Source organism: Amphibalanus amphitrite, unplaced genomic scaffold, assembly GCF_019059575.1.
Source record: "Amphibalanus amphitrite isolate SeventyFive unplaced genomic scaffold, NRLGWU_Aamphi_draft 000374F_arrow, whole genome shotgun sequence".
Lineage (NCBI taxonomy): Eukaryota > Metazoa > Arthropoda > Thecostraca > Balanomorpha > Balanidae > Amphibalanus > Amphibalanus amphitrite.
Genome location: NW_024881868.1, coordinates 195834 through 217867, shown reverse-complemented (window position 1 = coordinate 217867; position 22034 = coordinate 195834). Strand labels below are relative to the sequence as shown.

Below are 22034 nucleotides of genomic sequence, written 5' to 3'. Positions count from 1 at the left end.
CTAACATGCCTCCCATCCCTTGCAAGTGGTTCAACATGTTCATCCAGCGGAACCATTGCAATGATTTTTTCTTGATACGCTTCGTCATTATTGTATCAGCGGAGAAAGTCTCACGGAGTTCGCTAGCATTATCATTGCATCTCAGCTTCCAGTACATCACAAGTTTCTCAATAATGACAAACAGAAATAATTGCAGTCGAACCTTACAAAAAAGTTTTACCTAACGTATAACGAGATAGGACGAACATAGCGGTAGATGCACTTACAGCTTCCAAATTTCAGCGAGCAGTGTTGTGTGTCGAACGGATAGGTAGAGAAGTCCATATGGCAGGCCACGGACAACCGGGCGCTGAAAGGTCGCTCAGGTCAAATGCAAAACAGACCGTTAAAAAATTATGTAATTATAACGTTTGATTATAATAACACGCTGACACGCTAAATTATATAGTGTATGTCATCTGCACTAGCCAGCCTGAATGAATATAAAACATTATACCCTACATAACGTTTGGTATATATGGGTTTTCTGTTATCTATGGCACATCTATGGCGCTTGTTATCATATCATTTGCAAGTAGCGAAATAAATAACATCTTTCTGATCGAACTTGCAGCTACCTAGAGCGAAGCCAAGGGACCATTGCGACCAGCATCGTGTATGTACTTTCAGTGAAACACCGGGCAAACATGCTTAATCGTCGATGTCACCCATTTAATAAAGTTGATAGCATTGACAATACACAGGCCACAGCACGCAATGTATAGCGGTCGATAGCTTATCGTGTCCATCTTTATAGTTTTCCAGCTCTCCTCGGCATCTTCACTTGGACCCCATGTCAATAACCCCATGTCATTTCTCCTCGAAATTTGAACCTGCCATTCTAACAACATTATCCCTTCCATTATTTTGTTCATCCTTTTATTTTTCATTCGTTCTTTTTCATCCTTTACCCAACTTCTTTTCACGCGTTATCTGTATGTATAGCTGTTTATATATCTATATGTAATATCTGTTTATTCCGTTATCTGTTATCTTCTTTTCACCTAGACGATATCTACGAGCCCTTCTCTATTTTCTCTTCTCTCCCTTTTCGCCGGTGCTGCCTTCTCCCTCCGCTACCTACCTACCGCAGCGAGTTTTCGAACTCGATACACATCTGAGAGTATCTCATGAGTGTACAGTATTCCCCCATCCCTTGTAGTGGACTACTCACTAGATGCCGTACTGGACATAGCCCGATGTGAGCAGCCGGAGCATCCCGAGCTTCCCCAGCATCTCCAACTGCGTCATCTCCTCGAGGTTGTAGACCATGACGTCCGGCACCCAGAGCCGCTGCTGGATCAGCGTGTCCAGCTGCACACTGGAGGCGTTGGAGCCGGGCGGCAGCGGCGGCATCACCAGGCGCTCGTCCTTCCAGTAGAGCGACATGTACGCCTGGTACACCACGAACTGGCGGCACAAACCGGTGGGCTTAGAACAGCCGTGAACATGATGGAATCGAATGCACAATGTACATATTGTACGATGCATGAATGCTGCTTTTTCGAATAAGTTGCGTTTAAATTATAAGTAACATGCTTACGTGTGATATTCTAAGAAGAGCGCATCGTGAAGCCTGAAATTCGTTTTTACTATATGTAGAACTGACCACGACCATTTTCTTTAAAAAGTACCTTCTTCAGCTATAAGGACAGCTATCGAAGTTTCTCAACTTACGCCGCGAGCTTCATCAATCTCGACAATGTTGGCCAAGCTAAAGCGAAAGTAGATAACCATCGGCTTCCCATCTGAAACGACACATGATGGTAAGTCACACTGTCGCATACAATGAACTTATAGTGCTTTCACATGACAACAAAATTAAAATTATTTATCACATGCAGCTACAAGCTGCAAGAGCTGCAAAATACACCGAAAGAAAAATAAGCTAGACATGAAAATATGTCAAACCTATTAGTAGCAGGCTCATGTATAGTGGACTGGACACCCTACGAGTAACGGGGTGGCGCGTGATCCACTGCCACCTCGACCCCTCACCCCTCCCCGCAGATCTCAAGTACTGCTGGTCCAATGTCTAAACTAGAAACGCCAGTCGCAGCGCCAAGGAAGTCGAATGACATGGAAGTCATTTGGCAATAGGTAATTAACGCTTACAACAATAACTCATATTGGCCGTTTTCACGACGGAACTTTCGCAGAGGAACTTATTTGATACCTAAAAAGTACCTACCCTTAGAGGCCTTAACATCCCTCAAACTGAAATATTTTATGTTCAAAATAATTTTAGAAGTTTAAATCCGGGCATTTTTGCCCTCAAATCACTTATTTATTTACAAACACAGCAATTTTTGGTTCTAGTAGCCCACCTTTCGACTATGAGGTATTAAATCAGCGTGGCAACTTGCTCCCTCTTTGCTCCCTCGGGTATCTAATTCCGGAATTCTTAAAAACAAGGAAAGTATATATCGAGTTCTCTTTTATACCTATTCAGTTATGTTGCAATGGTGATTAAAATATGACAAATATTTTAATTACATTTCATATAAGAAAACACGCAAAACAATGAAACAAAAATAACTACGGCAGATAATTACCTTCAGGTATCTAATTCCGACCAATCAGCACCTCAGTAGGATATGACGTCATACAAGAATGGTGGTGAAGGCCGTTTGCAGTCCCGGCCGGTAGGTCACGTGACCGCCGGGCGCCTCGGGTCACGCGGCGGTCGGGAGTCGGACGCGGGGTGTGGTCGCGGGCGGACGCGCGGGGCATCATGCTTTGCTTTGCTTGCTTTGTCAACTTCATATAACTTACTATCGCATTCGTGTGAAAGCCAAACACTGCTCAGTGCCTTTAGAAATTGAGTTTTGGAAAGCTCAAGTCCCTATAGCTCCTCAGGTCGGCAACAGTTGAAGCCTTATCTGAACCCATGTGAAAAAAACGAGGGTAAGGAGCCTTGTGTTGCTTTTTCTTTTACCGTCATAATTATCTCATACCATCACAATTTTGAGTTGCCACATTGTCTGCTTCACTACATTCGTGTAAAACTTGGGTGAAGGCTGGTGGCTCAAAGAAAGGTGAAGATATTTCTTTAAGTGCCTAATCCGTGAAATTGAAATATCCCGGCTTTACAAATCTACACTTTTCATTTTCTCCACGATACATTTTTTAAAATTGTTTAAATTTTATCTACATTTGTTAAAATCGGGGCTTTGGTTTTGTGTAAACTAGATCATAAAGTTTACTATAGTTTTGTGTAACCTGATGGCTGAAGAAAATAGTAATTTTGCTAAAATGATGTGCGGAAATTTGTTGCTTTCCAAATCAAATTACTCATACCTATATTTCATTCAAAATTAGGAGGCATTATTACTGTTTTTTCTTGTAACATGAACTGAGTTTGGGTACGGTGCTATTCTCATAAGCTATCGAATGTGTGTGTGTGTTTTTTTTAAGCTGTTTTTTTAAGCTTTTAAGCTGTAACTTCAGTTACTTCACTTTAGAACATATTGCCCAGAATGCGTCACTGATCATGAACTGGTATATCATATCATATGTAACAAATACATAAATGAGAATAGTGTGTCATGAATTTTTGTGCATGCTTCTGGATCATCTGTAATTACATCCAAGGCTCGGCTCAAGAGTGTCCTGCCGACCAGCTTATGCCCAACCCTTTCTGTCCGCAGAACGTCGCCTGCGACTCCCGCACGCCGTTTGCCCCGGCCGTCCGTACTGGTCTTCGCGCTGCGAGCCGCGCTGGAGTTCGCGGCGGCGTCGTGGAGCTCCCATCGGGACGGCGTGTGATGCCCGCGTCGAGCTTATCAGGCCCATGTCGTCCCCTATCTCTCTGCGTGTCCACTAACACGAATGACGTCACGCATGTGGGCGGAGCTATGGGCGGAGCCTAACGCACGCGGCAGTCCAAGCCGCCATATTTGAATTTATATTTTAATAGAATCTTGCCGATATTTTGGGTGAAGTCAATTTATATGGATAGCTTGGTGACAGTTTAGCTATACGAATAATAATTTATTATGGATGTGCGTATATTCAGCTTGGAATTGCAATTAAAGTTCCGCACCGCATAGATTCGAACTCGGGACCTTTGGAATACTGCGCGGGCACGCTAGCCACTACACTACCGCGACCGCGCGGCGGCCGGCGGCAGGGAGGCTGCGGAGACATGGGGGGACATTTTACGCTTTTATGAAAAAAGCAAATGATTTAGCGAAAAACACGTAATAGATAACTTGCAGAAAATTGTCTGCTCTTTCAGATAAGATACTTAGGTTTGATATATCTTGTGCAGACTTCATTCTACAGTGCTTCGAAAATCGCTCATTTACATGGGGATTGAACGGGGCTTCGAGACTTGACTCCAAATGACGTCACGAGCTGACGTCACGAAAAGGTAGAATCGCCGGACGACCCTACCTGGTATATAGGGCCTTGCGAGCTTATAAGCCGTGAGCTTCGATTGGCGGCTCACGCGGTCACCAGCTGTATGTACAGCCTCGGCCCCGACGACCCCGCTAATGGCCGAGACCGGCATACCCCCGGCATGGGTCCGCTGTCCGGCGCAGCGCTGGCCGCCCGCATGCTATGCTACTTTTGGCTGTATCGCTGCCCAGCGGGAGCGCGCTCCACGCTGCGGAAGAGGTACACGTTGCGACCCGACTGAGGACTGCAACCGGATGGTGACACGTCGGCCTCTGCGCCCTGGCCGGGGCAGGCGTGACCGACGTCACAGTGGAGGAACGCCCAAACAAGACCAGCCCACCGTCGGAGCAGCATGGAAATATCATGTTCTGCCTGGACGTCGGACCCGGCGGCCGCAGTGCACCTGCACACGTGCGGAGAGGGGCGCTGGAGGCTACTCTGGAGCTTCTGCCATTCCGCGGCGCGACTGCTGGCAAAACGGCGGCGATTGAGGCGGTTGGGAACAGCTGCAGCAATGGTGATGAGCAGCACCTACCGGATGGCGGGGTGGCCCTTACGGCCCTCACGCCCGTTCGGTCTGCGGCCACGTTGTGGGGTGGCGGTCGCGGGGTTAGCGGCGTTGGACTTCGTCCTTTATCCAGACTGCACCGTACCATCTGAACGGATGGATCTGCCAAGAAAGATGACATCCAAGGCGGCTATGAGGCGATCACAAAGCTTCACCAAGAGCTTCTTCATGGGGCCGGCCGGCCGTTAAGTCGCAACACCGGCTGCCGAGTGCCAACAGCTGCGTGCGCTGGCGCCGACGCGTTGTGGGCCGCGCTGCTGACGCCCAAGCTGCGATATCAACCATCTATGAATAAGTGGCAGCGGTGGCGGGTTGTCAGTTGTTAACGTGCCTTAACAGACGTTGCGAATAGCCCGCGTTGGAATCGCATGGTTGGGAACACAACGCAAGTAAAAATGGGCTTCCTTGATGAACCTACTTTTTAAGCATTGCAGCCTTTGTAATTTTGGATGTTTTGCTGTAGATATTATTTTCTACATATATACTATATAGGCACTCACGTGCTTTAAATCGCGCAATGCAATTGAACCATGGTAAAGACAATGATAAATGAACTGAGAGCTGACATGCCCCATGCTTTGTGTGTGTATGTGTGTGTGTGTGTGTTTTTTTTGGCGAGTCGATAAAAGTGGTTTTGGACACTGGATGAGTTTTTAGGGGTGTGGTGAGGGGGGATGTAATTCCACAGACCTTCTGTCAGATTCACTAATGCAGTAGGTCTGTGCGGTGTTAAGTTATCGGAGCATTCTTTGAAAGTCGTGAATAGGGCCACCGAGTACCTAAAGCCGTGATATTCCCCCACAAAAAACTTCTTTTAAATAACCGGTGATAGGTACATGAGCAGAGTAAATGCTATTACGAACGCCTATCACAATGCTGAGCGAATAGGAAAATCCATAGATGGAGAATTGTGCCGCGTTACGGGTGCTCGGGCGCAGCCAATCCACCGTTACCGCAGCGGTGACCTTGACCCGCATCGTCTGTCTCGGCTCCAAAGCCAAACCGGCGTGGAATTGGGAGCGTTCGAGCACTCATGGTCCAGCGCAATTCTCCACCTAAATCCATTCCTGATACACATTTGCTTGCTCATAGTCATGTAACCCCGGTAAATTCACCCAACTTTCATATTGGTCGCTCCATAGACAGATGGCCACAGAGATTAACTTAAAAGGCCATTGTTGCATTCATTTAGTGGAGATCATTAAAGAGCCGTGACAGGCCACAAGTCGCGTGACATCATACGTGTAACGACCAATGACGTCGGCCTGCAAAACCCAATGGAAGCGGCTAGCAGCGTGCAATAAAACAGGGCGCTGCTTTCTAAATGTCTGTCGTGCGCCATAAATGAATATATTCTTTGTAGCCTGGCAACTCAGTATCTTTTTTTAACTATTGTACTAGTATTTAATACTTTCATAATTTTATAATTGTGCTTACGCTTTATGTTGATATTAGTGATAAATCCTTAGATAAAGTAAATCGATGTGATATTTAATAGAAAAATAGCAAACTAACGCACCATTCATTCGAAAGCTGGGGAACCTACTAAAAAGAACTACTAAAATTCCTGAGGAACCAAAGGATCAAATGGGGATTAAATAGATGCCTGCTATTCCGTCGTGAAAACGGCCATTTTGATGTTAAAAGTGATACCCATTGCAAGTTGCAAAAGGTAAGATTTCCTTGTCTTTGTATAGTCAAACGAATATATTTCCATGCGTTTCATATACAACATGTTTCGAGTAAGAACGGGCAGCTAATGCCACGAAACTTAAAGGTAGTGTGCCAGCTTTCCTGGACCATATGGAGTTAATGACCCGGATAAGGAGAACCGGATTTTTAGAACTTGTCCATACCTTCAAAACTTATGGAAACGTCTTAAATTCTTCAAATTTTGAGTACCCCAGTGCGAAATTCGCCCCGACGGGTTGTCGGTCGTACCCCAACCACATTTCACACCACTATGAACAATAAATGCACACACTAAAATCGCTATTACCGATAGGCTCATCCAATCAAGTTTCGATAAACCCGTTCATCATCATCTCCTGCGGTTTCGAACACGCCTGTTAGGTGGCTTCTGATGCTCGTCGAGGTCGGAATTTCCAAATACGCGTGGTGCGTCGGACCGCGCGCTCTGACTTCGGCCAAGAAAAATGCGTCAGCTGATCATTGTCATTTCTGCCACTTGCGTGTGGTGTAATGGGGTCATAACTTAAGAGACGGCTGTTTCATATCAATTATTTTACATAAAATCATATTTCAAACCACAAATTAATGTTCGACAGCCAAATTTAAGAAACAATACCAATACAGGCTTAAAGTTTAAGGCTCGACATTGTGTTGTCTACGATTAGACAGCTGATAACTCATTCCCGTACGTCGTATGGTCGTAACACTATAATGACCTTTGCTTATTGTCACAAGTGCGCCGCATTCGCGATTGTTGCCCGACGCCTGTTTGCAGGTGAGCCCACTACAGTTGTTATACATATCTAAAAACCGATAAACTTTTAGGCGAAAAAGGCACTATTCCAGGCCCACTTTTGATTTTTTTTGCGATATTAGGTAAAAACAGAAGCTTCTTATCCTAGGAAAAATAAAACGGGAAATCTTTCAAAGGTGGCACACTACCTTTAAAATAATGGAGCCTTCTTAGTTGACGTTTTACCTACATAAGAGGACATGTGACTTTTCCAGTGCACATCTCGTCAAGATGCCATTACGAGAAAACATCTGCCACTTCTGCGTCAGCATAGTATCAGGCTATCAGAGGCTTGACATATCCGAATGTTAAGTACGGTCAAATTAGGCATATTGTATAGAAAAATATAAGTGCGTTGCTCACATGACGCGTCGAGCTTACCTGAAGGGGTTGGAAACGCAGTTTTATCGTAATCTGGCGGAAATATTTCCGATGCGTTTTTAATCCGGATGGTTGGAAATGACTTGAAGATGTCCGGCTGGGATTCGTCGCTTGTTGTTGAGCTGAATGCTATTCCACTGAAATGAAGGCACGGGGCAGTGGGTCAGTTAATTCCTAGCAGTCGTCATGGCAGTCGTTATCTAATAGCTATTCATATATGGACAATTCAGCCCAGATTGCGGCAATTTTTCTAGCACCATGGGATTGAACAGGATGTACTCAGGATTACGTGCTCCGGGCAGGCGAGGGATCTCACCCGGACTTGCTATCGTTTTAGCAAGAGATTCATTATAGATTTGGCTGGGTTTATCACTCAGATGAGGCCAAAATCAAACCAATAACAAGGAAATAAATCCGATCAGTCATATAACAGGGCTGTTGGCTGTTGTGGCCGTCTGGACAATTTGTGCTTTTTGAAGTTCCATCGGCCGGTTATAGAGACATTTATGCCAATGTCGAACTTGGAAATTATTCAGGATTTAATCACCTTTTTTCGTCGGACCGATGTAACAAGTATGTACTGAGTCGTCAGAAGCATTGTAGCACATATGTCCGTGCCTGAGGCCACAGTGGCGTGCGTATTTCAGTGAGTATTCGCTGTTGTTCAAATGTGACAATTTCCTCTCATACACATGGAACGCGACATTCCGTGCGTCGCCAGCATTGGCGCGCACGCACCGAGCAACTGTGTGACCGACGTCCGTGGCAGCCTGCAATCCTGCAGCTAGTTCATCCACGGTGCGACAATCGCAGCCGGGAATTAGTGCCATGAGTTTGTCGGTAAGCCACTCGAGTATCGACCGGGGGCGGGCCGGTAAAATCCGTCCGCGGCGGCGCGGTGCAGACAGAGGCAGCGCACGCCGCTCGTTTGTGCCACCGTCCGCTGTGCCGGTGGCCGCCGGCCGCGGCCATAAACCCCCAATGACCTGACGCCCTGCATGCTTGGCGCGGTGGCGACTGCAATCGATGCGCATGCCGTGTCGACTGCACCCTCCGGCGGTCGGGGTACAATGAGCCGAGGCGGGCCGGTTCGTCCGCTAACGGCCCGCTGAAACGGTGCTTAACGCCACCATCACCGCCCGCTGGAGACCGGCCCGGTGTTCCATTGGTTTGACCATTGTCTGGACATAAGAATATGGTCCGGCTACAGCCAGCCATTTAGTGGGCGTGGCGGTTGTCACGCCGATTTTCCACCTTGTTCCAGCAATGGTATGGCTGGCAACAGGCTTTAAATTCCCATCAATTTATAACTTCGCTGCTTTGGACAACGCTGGGGATGTAGGAATGTAGAACAATATGATTGTTAACCCTCGCCCCGTTGGAGGGGGCATTTTGCCCCCCCCCCTGTGGTTTTTCCTGAATAGCAAGAAAACGGCGGCGTGCAGCGGCACCAAATTTTCAGTACCTTCCCGGGCATCAATTTGACACCTTCACACCAAATTTCAAGTCTTAGCTCACCTTAGGTCAGGAGTTATTGAGGTCAAACTGAGGTCATGTTCGAGCAAAAATGAGCAAAAAACATGCAATCTTGAAACGCTCACCAAATCTACAGTTATTCAAGCAATTTCAAAGTTCTTTATATGGTCTAGTAGACAAAAGCGGCGCTACAAAATTGTTATCTCGGATTTTCAAAATTTTGGGTTTTTTACCCCAAAAAATTCAAAAAATTGATTTTTTTTAGAAAAAAACTTTAAAAAAAAAATCCAAAATTTTTCCGAATTTTGAAAAAAAAACGGAATATATAAGATAGTACCTGTGCTCTTCTATATACATACCAAATTTCAGATTGATATCTCGTTTTTGTCCAAGTTATAGCGAAAAAACTTCAAAAATGATGACGTCACATTTTTGAACTTAATTTTTAGCTATTCTAGACCACGTGCGGTAAAACAAAGACCACCATTGAACTCCCCGTGACGAGCTGCATCGATTCGATACCCATTTTATGCAAAAATATGAACTTTGAAATTTGACCTAATTTGACCTGACCTTGACCTGACCTTGACCTGAACTTGACCAAAACGTGACCTAAGCTGGCCTTAAAGGCTGCCTGACCCACATAATCGCATTTGTCATGTAAAATGGGCCATAAAACATGTATCACACGACACTTTCATATTGTGACCCCCCAGTGACCTGACCTCTGTGACCTGACCTGGTATCAGTGACCTCAAATAGCAAAATATGTGTTTGAAGAACATTTCCCCATCGATGATTTTCAATGAAATGCATTTTACTCGATTTTACAGCGCATTTCTTGAAAGGCCTGTAAACGGTGAAAATTTGACCTTTGACCTGACCTGTGACGTCATCGGTTTGACCTAGGTCAATAAAATTGGGTCACAAGGCAGTTCCCTGATAGGGCTATCCAAAACCGTTTGCCGCTTGTCGCTAGGTTGCGTGGTTCTCGAGATCTTAGGGGGAAGGGGCCAAAATGCCCCCCCCCCATCGGGGCGCGTTGCTCGGCAGAGCCCAACGGGGCGCGGGTTAAAATATGAAAATATCATGTGATGCATGTTTTATGGTCCATGTTATATGCCAAATGCGATAATATAGGTCAGGCAGCCTTTTTGGCCTGTTTAGATTATGGTTTGGTGAAGCTCAGGTTAAGGTGAAGTTATTCAAATTAGGTCAAATTTCGAAGTTGATATTTTTGCATAAAATTGGTATCGATTCGATGCAACTCGTAACGAAGAGTTCAATGGGGGTCTTTGTTTCGCGCTAGGTGGTCTAGAACTGATAAAAATGAGTTCAAAAATTTGACGTCATCAATTTTGAACATTTCTTCGCTATATAACTTGGCCAAAAAGGGAGGTATCGATCTAAAATTTGGTATGTAGATAGAAGAGCGCAGGGAATATCACATGGATTATGTTTTTTCGAAATTCGGAAAAAAAAACTTGGCATTTTTTGCGTTAAAAAAACTTTTTTTTACATTTTTTATTTAGCAAACAATTTTTTATTTTTGTGTGTAAAAATCCAAAATTTTGCAAATCCGAGATAGCAGTTTTGTAGTGCCGTCTTTGCTCTACATGACCATATAATGAGCTTTTACATTACTTTGTGACTGTAGCTTTTGTGAGCGTTTCAAGATTTAATTTTTTTGCACATTTTTGCTCGAGCATGACCTCAGTTTGTCCTCAACAACTCCTGACCTACTATGAACGTCAAACCCCTTGAGACCCCACTTTTTTGCGATAATTTTTAAATGCGTCAACTTTCGTTGACAATATTCTGGCAATGTATGTTTCAGAACCTGCCGAAACTTTTATTACTAAGGTATTTTGACGCCAAACGATTATGGAAGGTACTTCTCATTCACTCGTAATGCTAAGGTCAATTCAGGCCCGGGCAGAGGCTTGCGCTCGGCCACACTCGAGCACCGCCACCAGCGCCATCTGCTCTAAATGCCATCTACTAGCGCCCGCTACCGCTACCAGCTACCGCCCACCATCAAGCCTGAATGGAGCGAGAGACGCGAGTGACCGGTCGCCGGGCAAGGAGCGCCGGAGGGGTAGGGCGGAGCTTAGCGCTGACGTCATTACGTGGCTCCGCCCCGTGAGCGCGTAGCCTCTACCCAAACAGCAGATTCGTTCCGTGAAATTTAACATTACGAGTGAATGAGAAGTACCTTTCATAATCGTTTGGCGTCAAAATACCTTAGTAATAAAAGTTTCGGCAGGTTCTGAAACACACATTGCCAGAATATTGTCAACGAGAGTTGACACATTTAAAAATTATCGCAAAAAAGTAGGGTCTCAAGGGGTTTGACGTCCATAGTAAGTTGTTCTTCTTATCGTAAATTTCGAGACGTTTTAGTAAAATCATAAAATGCACTTGGAACAATTTTATTGTATCCCTGGTACAATATAGTACTCATTTATACAACTAGACGACTTGAAGTCTTAAAATTTTATTTCCTCGAAATTTCTCATCATCCTCTAAAAAGAAAACATAGCAAAAACGTTCATTCTTTATTTGAAATGCGTCACTCCTGGGTCAGGCATCACAATGTGCTATTAAATACTAAATTGCCCAAGTGGGTGGTGTTACCCAAGGAGCTGCATTTCTCTATTTAAAAAAAAAATCATTCAATATGGCAGCAGGACAAAAACAGCGCTCGAGCAGAAGCACGAAATGTTTGGATGAGTCCTAATTATGACAAAAAATACTACTTCAGGGACTATTGTCTTTCAAATAAAATAATTTTTCTTCTACTAATTATGCTACAAAATGTAAAAATTATTCACAAAGCGTAAAATTCGGAATTTATCACAAATTACCTAAAACATGCGGTGCACTGTCCATACCTGCACTTCTGTTGACTTCACACTGCCAAAAGACAGTCAGCTGTTGCCCAAGACCTTTTCATATTTCTGATATCGGGTTGGGCGGTATTCCTCAAAGGGCGGTGTTCTCCCATCTTTCCCTATTCATAGCATGCAACTATTCAGTCGATAGTTGCATGATGGCTTAGGCTTTTCTATACTGTTATTTGAGATGGATATTTTTTCATTTGGTACGTTCAGTTTGGTGAGTTTTATCGGGCCGAAAAGAATCAGAAAAGAAAAGAGTTGAAATGGCCCCAGAAAAATGACCAAAAAATATTTTCTTAAAAATGAAACTTTGCTTTACATTTATAGCCGACAATTATGACTTTATTGAAAGGATATTGGGGGAAAATAATGGGGAAAGATGTTATCGCGCTTGTCTGTGTTGCAGTAGAAGGAAAGCTTTTGGTTCGCGTCTAGATAAAACCAGACCGGGAGTAGGGCTCGAACCCACGACATCGCATTCAGCTCACAGGTTACCCAACCTCAACGCTACGAGCACAGGTATCGCCCCGCGCAGCTTGCTCGGTGTTTCGGACTTAAGTCCGGCCAAAGTGTCTGACGTCTGTCAAGTCAATGTCAAGAGGCGAAACCCAGGGTTGAATGTCCGTCCCGGTGACTCAGTTGGTAGAGCATTGGACTCCGTGTGTTGAGAGCGCACGTCCCGGTTGTAGAAGTCCGCGTTCGAAACGCGACGTGTGCTCGACGTTTTTCGGCCTCCTGCCGGGTATGGTTGTGATTGATGGCAGGCCGCTGTCAGGCGAAGTCAGTGAGGGGACGGGCCGTGCGCGGCTATGTGCGCACGTTAAAATTTTGACTCTAAATTCTGCCATAGACCAGCAATTGCTTGATCGGAGGGTAGAGGGCAGGGCCAACGCAATCGGCTCAGCTTAGCGGGGACTGTGTCCTTGCGATTCCTTTCATTCAACAGTTTCGGACCAAATTTATAATAAAACAAGGGGGAGCCGGACCAGGGTGGACCGGAGCCTTACACACAAACATGGTCCGACAAAACAGAAGCTAATTTCGGGTCAAATATTTTCATCAACTGATCTTATTGTTTTTTTTAGCTTACATTTAGCTTTTTTTAATTCAAGACTTCCCGCACAAAAATGTGGCATTCGTCCACTTTTCCTCGCCTTCTCTTAGCTACTTGATTTGACCTTAAACTTACCAGCAAAAAAAAAAAAATCACCTGCGTGATAATTATTTGCCCAATGGCGCCCTACGCAAGAAACGCCAGCCGGTCAAAAAACTGGCGAACGATACGATCTTTCTAGTGCTTGAATTATATTCAATGAAAATTTCAGGAGACGTAAATAATATTAATCCTTATAGCTTCTGGTCGCCTGGAGCATTCGCTAGCATTCCATTGCCAGCTGCAATACTAACATCGCATTTGCATTACTTTGGGTGCATCATAGTTGACAGTAGATGAACCGGCCACAGCAAGCCCATGCATCATTATCCTTTCCTTCCAAGCAGTCAAGCTAACCGGCCGCCCGGCCCACCACCGCGATATGGAACAACGCTGAAGTGCACCATTTGCCTGCGGCAGTGCCCCACCGCGCCATGTCTGTTTGACAGGTCACCCGCGCCGTGACCTCTCCATCCCCCCCCCGCCCACTTCCCCATCGGGCCCAGCTCGGTAGTGACCTCTCTCTGAATTTGACATGGACTCGACTAAGGCTCAACGCCATCTAGTTACGTCTGGAGATCCTTACTAGATCCACTGTATGTACATACATACGTCAGAAGAACCATGGAGATCGAACACAGCAGTCTAGGCTCTGGAGTCTGGATCACCGAGCTTATCACGAAGGCCCGAGTCTCCGACAGCGCATCAACGATTTGCTTGGTACGGCTGCCGATAACGTTTTAATTAAGTCTGTCTGTGTGTAAAGAAGAGGGCACTCGGGTGCCGAATGGAATGTGTTAGATCAGATTCAGATGACTTTTGGGGGAAAGGGGCTGCCGGTACGTTACCTTGCATTGTTAGTGCCCCTTGGCCTATACACTTATACAGTAACACAGAAACGTCAGCCAAGGCCCTATGTAGGTAGAGGTGCCACTTCAACAACAGCCATATTCCATACTGTCATACCTATCCACAAGGCGCTTCTGAATTTTACGTCCTAACCAATTAACCCTCAGTGACCTTATCTCTGTGACCTGACCCGGTATCAGTGACCTCAAATAGAAAAATATGTGTTTGACAATCAATTCCCCATCGATGATTTTTAAATGAAATGCATTTCACTCGATTTTCGAAAATTCGACATCTGACCTGACCTGTGACGTCATCAGTTTAACCTAGGTCAATGAAATTGGGTCACAAAGTACTTCCCTGTTGGGGCTATCCAACACTGTGTGCTGCTTGTCGCTATGTTGCGTGGTTCTCGAGATTTTAGGGGGTGGGTGCAAATTCCCCCCCCCCCCCCAACAGGGCGCATTGCTCGGCAGACCCCAACGGGGCGCGGGTTAACCCGCGCCGGGCCGGAGGGTGTTTGAACACCCCCCCTTGCGGTTTTTCGCAGATATCTCAAAAACGGCGGCGCTTGTGCATCTTTTCCGCACATGTTGTGAAACTTTCAGACCCAGGTCACCTTAGATCAGCTCACCAGGTCACGCCAAGTGACCTCACCTCAGAAAAAATAAGAATGCTCGTCATAGCTACACCGACTGAACGATTGCCTTGAAACTTTCAGCAGTTGATAAGAGCAACATTATCTATAAAATGTATGTCTCGGAATTTTGCTATCGATGACCTAAGGTCAGGTCAATTTTGCGGCCTCTCCATTATAAGTCAATGGGAGAAAATTAAACAGCGTCTGTTTTGCACGAACGCTATTCTAGACACTCTCAAACATCGAGATGTAGGTAAAACTGACACACTGAACCGGAAAATGGCAACTGTGACCCCTCGTTATGTCCCCGAGGTCATATCAGGTCACGAACAGAATCTGACAGTTTTTCGCTAATAACTTCTGATAGAGGCGTGCTAGAGCGCTGAAAACGCCTTAGATGTGTTCGGCTCGACGTTGCGGATCGACTGATGCAGCATGTCTTTTTCCGGTCAGGTCATGACCTGGACCTGAGGTAAAATTTTCAAGTTGACCTTTCGAGGTCATTCGACGCGTCTCGACGAGAGGAACACGATGCTGGCAAAAGTAATGTCATGGCTTTTTGAGTCAAAAGTTATTGCCGAAAAAACACTTTTCGTAAAAACGGCTATTTTTGGAGTTTTTGCCCGACCTGAGGTCAAATCTGAGAGCAATGTTCAGAAAGGTCGGTAAAAGGGCTCAATCGAATGCGCTTTTCCGCGGCGCTGTATCTCTATCGGTTCCCGAGATAGCCGTCAGCAGTTTCCAAAATGTTGAAATGTTCACAACATTTTACCTTTGGTGACCTCTGGTGACCTAACCTTTGACCTGACCCAAAAAAAAATGACCTAAGTGTTTTCTTCCTTATTTTGGACGTCCTTTCGATTGCCGCTTACCGCGTGTCGCTACGTGGCCCAGGAGCCGAGTTAGAAGGGGGGTGTTCAGACGCCCCCCCCCCCCCCCAGGCCCGGCGCGGAATCTCGGAGCACCGGCCCGGCGCGGGTTAATGACACGTTCTGTGACAGCCTGGGAATGGGCTTATAGCTTCCATCGATAGGTACATGTCTTGCGTGTCAGGAAGTGTTTTCCCACATTATTAAATGATCATTTACCAGCATCGGGGCACGAAGTAGGCAAAAAATCACATTTGTGGCGTTTGCACGCCTCTCCTTCCCCACCTACCTGAGCCAAACAACCACCAAGAAGGCACAGCGAACGACGAATGCCATTGCGACCTAAGACAGGCGATCACCGTCGTCACCCTGAGGCAGGGAAGAGGCCAGCTTGCTGTGTCTTTTTTGAATCAAACAGGCTGGCCAGTTATATCCGCTGCGCACTGCTCTCGGCGTTCACATTCTTCTCGTCGCTGTCCGTTGTCCTTCCTCGCAGTGCCCGTCGATACCGTCGCTGTCCGTCAGAGCTGTGCCCTCAGACCTGTTGCTGATCGTCCCAGCGCCGTCCTCCTCGGGCTTCCCGTCGCAGCTGGTCCCGCCTCGCCGTCGGCAGCAGCACGCGGACTGACGTAGCCACTGCCTCGGCGCTACCTGTCGCCTGGTTAGCAGCCCGAGGCAGCGACGGCGTCGGTGGAGGGAAGGGGGGACGGACACCCCATTGGCTGACACCGACTCGGCCTAAACGTGCAATGCGGATGTGGGCATGTATGTGCGTGTGCCTTAGGCAGCACTACAGCACCGCCGAACCTGAGTTGGTTCGGCCCTATGGCCTATATGTTCATATTACGCAATGCGTACAGGGCAGGCCCTCGCCCGTATAGGGGGGGGGGGGGGGTCGAACGGACCCCCCTCGGTTTTTCGCGAATAACTCGCGTAAAAGCGGCAGATCGCGACGAAACTTTCAGTACACTCGCGTCAATCAATTTTACACCTACCCTGTAATTTTCATGACCCTGACCCTAATGACCTTTGACCTGTGACCTACTTTTCGAGACCATGTTTGGCCGGAATCGCGATTCGGCGTATGTCGGCTCGCATTAGCCGCGCGTTTGCAGTCTTTTCGTGGTTTTAAGCGTTCAAACATGGGATATGATGTTGCTCCCATGCATTAGGGTGGTTTTTGGCACACCTGTTTGTGCATCTTTTCCGCACATGTTGTGAAAATTTCAGACCCAGGTCGCCTTAGGTCAGGTCACCAGGTCACGCAAAGTGACCTCACCTCAGAAAAAATAAGAATGCTCGTCATAGCTACACCGATTGATCGATTGCCTTGAAACTTTCGGCGATTGATAAAAGCAACATTATCTATAAAAAAAAATCATCTCGGAATTTTGATATCGGTGACCTAAGGTCAGGTCAATTTTGCGGCCTCTCCATTACCTATAAAGTCAATGGGAAAGCGTCTGTTTTGCACGAACGCTATTCTAGACACTCTCAAACATCGAGATGTATGTAAAATTGACACACTGAACCGGAAAATGGCAACTGTGACCCCTCGTTATGTCCCCGAGGTCATCTCAGGTCACGAACAGGATCTAACAGTTTTTCGCTAATAACTTCTGATAGAGGCGTGCTAGAGCGCTCAAAACACCTAAGATGTGTTCGGCTCGACGTTGCAGATCGACTGATATGCAACATGACCTTTTCCGGTCAGGTTATGACCTTGACCTGAGGTCAAATTTTCAAGTTGACTTTTCAAGGTCAAATTATAGTTCATTCGACGCGTCTCGGCGAGAGGAACACGATGCTGGCAAAAGTAATGTCATGGCTCTTTGAGTCAAAAGTTATTGCTGAAAAACACTTTTCGTAAAACGGCTATTTTTGGAGTTTTTGCCCTCTGGAGGCTTAACCGTTGACCTGAGGTCAAATGTGAGAACATTTACAGAAAGGTCTGTAAAAGGGCTATCGAATGCGCTTTTCCGCGGCGCTGTAGCTTTATCGGTTCCCGAGATAGCCGTTGGCAGTTTCCAAAATGTTGAAATAGTCAACATTTTACCTTTGGTGACCTCTGGTGACCTGACCTTTGACCTGACCCAAAAAATGATCGAAGTGTTTTCGTCCTTATTTTGAACGTTCTTTCGATTGCCGCTTAGTGTCGCTACGTGGCCCAGGAGCCGAGTTAGAAGGTGTTCAGACACACTCCCCCCGGCCCGGCGCGGAATCTCAGAGCACCGGCCCGGCGCGGGCTAAGATCCGCCTTGTTGAGAGCTTTCGATTGCCGTTTTCCCCGTCTTTCTACGGCCATCGGTTCGGAAGTTAGACAGGGGGCGCCCCCCCCCCCCCCCCAGCAGGGCGCGTATGGCTGAATACAATGGCGGATCCAGCTCAGAGTTTTTTTTTTGGGGGGGGGGCGTAAACCATAACAACTTATCGATTCTTTCCATGCCTCGTCCATAGGCGTAATGTTAAAACCAGTATAACGCCTTTTGGGGCGACTAACGGAGCGAGCGAGAGGGTGGGCCTTGCACGTGCGAAATTGCGAGGGGATACCTCCAACTGACTTGTGCACGGCACCCTACTAACCGGTCTCTAGCGATGTGCCAAATTTGGGCACAATCGGCCCAGTCGTTCTCGAGATCTAGAAATGGCACCCTGCACGTGCGCACGTGCAAAATGGGTCCCAACTGACTTGTGCACGGCACCCTACTAGCCGGTCCCTAACTGTGTACCAAATTTGAGCGCAATCGGTCGAGCCGTTCTCGAGATCTGGAAACGACCCCTGCACGTGCGCACGTGCAGCAGCACCCCAACTCCGGCACATGGATATGCAGTGCCTAGTGGGTACCTACCTACCTACATGCCAACTTTCAGCGCAATCGGCCAAGTAGTAACCAAGATATTGCAACAATTACAAAACTGACACCATATAAGGCATAAGGGGTCACCCACATGCTTCGGGAATAGTCCAATACTTGGAAGAAGGAATGAAGCTATCCTATTACCGCATGTAAATCGGTCAAGTGGTTGCTGAGATTAGAGATATAAGCCTCGCAAAAGCGTCCGCACGGCCGGCCGGCCGCTCATGCTCAGAAATTTCCGTTAATCTAAGGAAAGACTACGCTCGCTTCGTTCGCTCCGTAATTATGCCGTTTGGGAGGGGCAAATGCCCATTTTGCCCAATGCCCTCCCCCCTGGATCCACCACTGGCTGAATAGTGAATAGCCCAGAGGGGCGCGCGCGGGGGTTAACCCACGCCTGCAAATGCCATTTCCCATCCTAGAACGCACGGAGGGGGGATTTCCATGTCCTGTGATGACCTGACCCTGACCTGAAAATCAAAGTTCAAGTTTGGTACCCTAGAAGCATCTGTTCACGAGTGTGTAAACCAAAAATGAGCCTGATCTGACTTGTAAGACGGCGGCCAGAGCCCAAAATCTGAACAAGCTAAAATGCTAATAATTTTTTACTTTGACCTGACCTGTGACGTCATCGGTGACCTCGAGGTCAATGAAATTAGGTTTCGCGCGACAGTTGTTCCGGGGCTATCAGACACCGTTTGACTTTTGACGATCGGCCCAGTAGTTTCAGACTTAGGAGGGGGGCCGGGGGGGGGGGCTACGAAGAGCTCCCCTCAGTAGGGCGCGTTATACGCAGACCCCAGTGGGGCGCGGGTCAAGGTCTTAGGTCATTGGTTGACCTTCCAGGTCAGGTCAATGACTCAAAAGTCCGCAAAATCGGGACCTGTCAGAAAGTCGTAAAGTGTGGCTGCTATGGGGTTTTTCGGGGTGCTGATCACGAATATCGTGTTAGTTTTGATCACAGATAATGTTTTTAAGTATTTAGACCAGGTCTGGTCAGGTCAGGTCAGGCCAGCCAGTAGGGGTCGTGACGGGTATTCGTAGTAGGGTATACCGGGGCAAGTCGCCCTGCCGAGGTAAAACGCCTCACCGATGTTTCTCGGAACTGGCAAGGTTCTGGGGAAACATTCTCTCTTCTATAAAACGTGCACTATATGATTATTATATGAGCAGACTGGAAAGATATTGTGATAACTCTTTAGGGAGATATAGCCAAAAATTTGTTTTTGGAGTGATTTTTATGTTTTGTAGTCAGATTACGCATCATGGCGTTCTTTTATGGTTCACATCAGGTTAACGACTTTTATGTATTTTGAACAACTATCGTCTAGCGCTTATAATGCTGGGTTGGTCCGTTTTAAATTATGTCTTGCTGGAGTGCAAGGCGTTGTTCTCTGACCAAACTACGTGATGGGGTAAAACGCCCCAGTAGGTCGCGGGGCAAAAAGCCCCATGGGGCGTTTTACCTCATGTGTTGTTCCGACTACCCACTTCCTAATGTTCGGTTGCTGGCGAACAGTAAGTTTCTATGCAATTTTATGTACCTTTTTCAGCAAATTAATGACAAAGGAAGTATTTCGTTAACATTTGCATTGCAATAATTTATTATTTGGCCTTATGAGGCAGGTGAAAAACCTGTACATACAATAGTGTCATAGCTGAACACCTGACAGGATGGAAGGTGCTAACTTCAGTGCCGTGCCTCCCAAGGTCTAACGGGCCTCTCATATAAGATTTAGTCAACTAGCATGTTTAATCTTTAATCTAGATATGGGGCGTCTTGCCCCAGGCCGTGGGGCGTTTTGCCCTGGGGTTGGGGCAAAATGCCCCATTTGCAGTTCCTTCACAAATCACTTCCTAGCTGGGAGTCCGATCATAAATGAATGAATTTGAGGGGTGGAATTTAAAGTAAAATGTCCAAAGAACGCATTAGCACAAATTTGGCCTTCCAGGTGATGTGGGACAAAAGTTATGTAGCAAAATAAACCAGTATAACGCCTTTTGGGGCGACTAACGGAGCGAGCGAGGGGGTGGGTCTTGCACGTGCGAAATTTCGAGGGGGTACCTCCAACTGACTTGTGCACGGCACCCTACTGACTGGTCTCTAGCGATGTGCCAAATTTGGGCACAATCGGCCCAGCCGTTCTCGAGATCTGGAAGCGGCACCCTGCACGTGCGCACGTGCAAAATGGGTCCCAACTGACTTGTGCACGGCACCCTAGTAACCGGTCCCTAACTGTGTACCAAATTTGAGCGCAATCGGTCGAGCCGTTCTCGAGATCTGGAAACGACCCCTGCACGTGCGCACGTGCAGCAGCACCCCAACTCTGGCACATGGATATGCAGTGCCTAGTGGGTGCCTACCTACATGCCAACTTTCAGCGCAATCGGCCAAGTAGTTACCGAGATATTGCAACAATTACAAAAGTGACACCTCTTCGTTTTGCACGTGGCACGTGCATAAGGGGTCACCCACATGCATCGGGAATAGTCCAATACTTGGTAGAAGGAATGAAGCTACCCTACAAAAATTACCGCGTGTAAATCGGCCAAGTGGTTGCTGAGATATAAGCCTCGCAAAAGCGTCCGCACGGCCGGCCGGCCGGCCGGCCGGCCGCTCATACTCAGAAATTTCCGTTAATTCTACGTAAGACTCCGCTCGCTTCGCTCGCTCCGTAATTATCTGGGGCGTCTTGCCCCAGGCTACCCTAGGTGTCAACCGGCTCTGACAGCTTCGTAACATGCTACAAAGGCACCAAAACTACTTCGTAAATGCTCAAATGGCTTCTAAATTCGAATTCAGCTCCAAAAACTAGCCTAGAAACATGTAAAACTCGAGAAAGTGAACCGAGGTCACCAAAGGTCAATGACCTGAACTGACCTTCAGGTGACCTTGACATCCACCCTAATGCATGGGAGGCGGGAGCAACATCGAATCACATGTTTGAATGTTTGAAACCACGAAAAGCTTGCAAACGCGCGGCTAATGTGAGCCGACTTAGCCAAATCGCGATTACGGCCTCTAGACATGGCCTCGAGAAATAGGTCACTTCACAGGTCAAAGGTCATTTGGGTTAGGGTCATGAAATTTTCAGAGTAGGTGTAAAATTGATCAACGCGAGGAGGGTACATGTCGTGATCGGCCGCTTTTTGCGCGAGTTATTCGCGAAAAACCATGGGGGAGTCCATCCAACCCCCCCCCCCCTATACATATATATGCGAATGATAATCTGCTGCTAGATTGACGGTGTCAGCGTTTGTCAGTGTCGTGCCGTTTCTGACCTCTGATTGGTTGATTCTCGTTTACCCGCTAAAGCTTAATACAGGCATAGCGATTGAACAGGAATTGTCGATGATCCTCCAAGAACGTCTAGCATGTGTTTTTAGTGTGAAAACACGGACCTTAGCCCTT

The 22034-nt window shown here is 46.8% G+C and overlaps 2 protein-coding genes across 2 annotated transcripts in view; one reads left to right on the top strand and one right to left on the bottom strand.

The window, feature by feature from the left end:
• Positions 1-216: 216 nt before the first annotated feature.
• Positions 217-16351, bottom strand: LOC122389860 (gamma-aminobutyric acid receptor subunit rho-1-like). Its single transcript, XM_043382312.1, has 5 exons — positions 16054-16351; positions 7878-8014; positions 1717-1787; positions 1214-1449; positions 217-349 (listed from the first exon to the last, which is right to left on the bottom strand). The coding sequence occupies exons 1-5, from the start codon at positions 16098-16100 to the stop codon at positions 217-219; spliced, it is 624 nt and encodes a 207-aa protein (XP_043238247.1). The 5' UTR covers positions 16101-16351.
• The window catches only part of LOC122389846 (RWD domain-containing protein 1-like), a 33930-nt gene continuing 18560 nt past the window's right edge, over positions 6665-22034 (top strand). Inside the window, exon 1 of the mRNA XM_043382289.1 lies at positions 6665-6683. The gene's annotated coding sequence lies outside the window, so the exon portion shown is untranslated. The remainder of the gene's footprint in view (positions 6684-22034) is intronic.

Coding starts and splice junctions, on each gene's coding strand:
- LOC122389860 (XM_043382312.1), bottom strand. CDS start 16,100: ATGGCATTCGTCGTTCGCTGTGCCTTCTTGGTGGTTGTTTGGCTCAG. Junction 8,015..16,053: donor TTGGTGGTTGTTTGGCTCAG/GTAGGTGGGGAA, acceptor CCTTCATTTCAG/TGGAATAGCATTCAGCTCAA. Junction 350..1,213: donor TATGTCCAGTACGGCATCTA/GTGAGTAGTCCA, acceptor GCGACCTTTCAG/CGCCCGGTTGTCCGTGGCCT.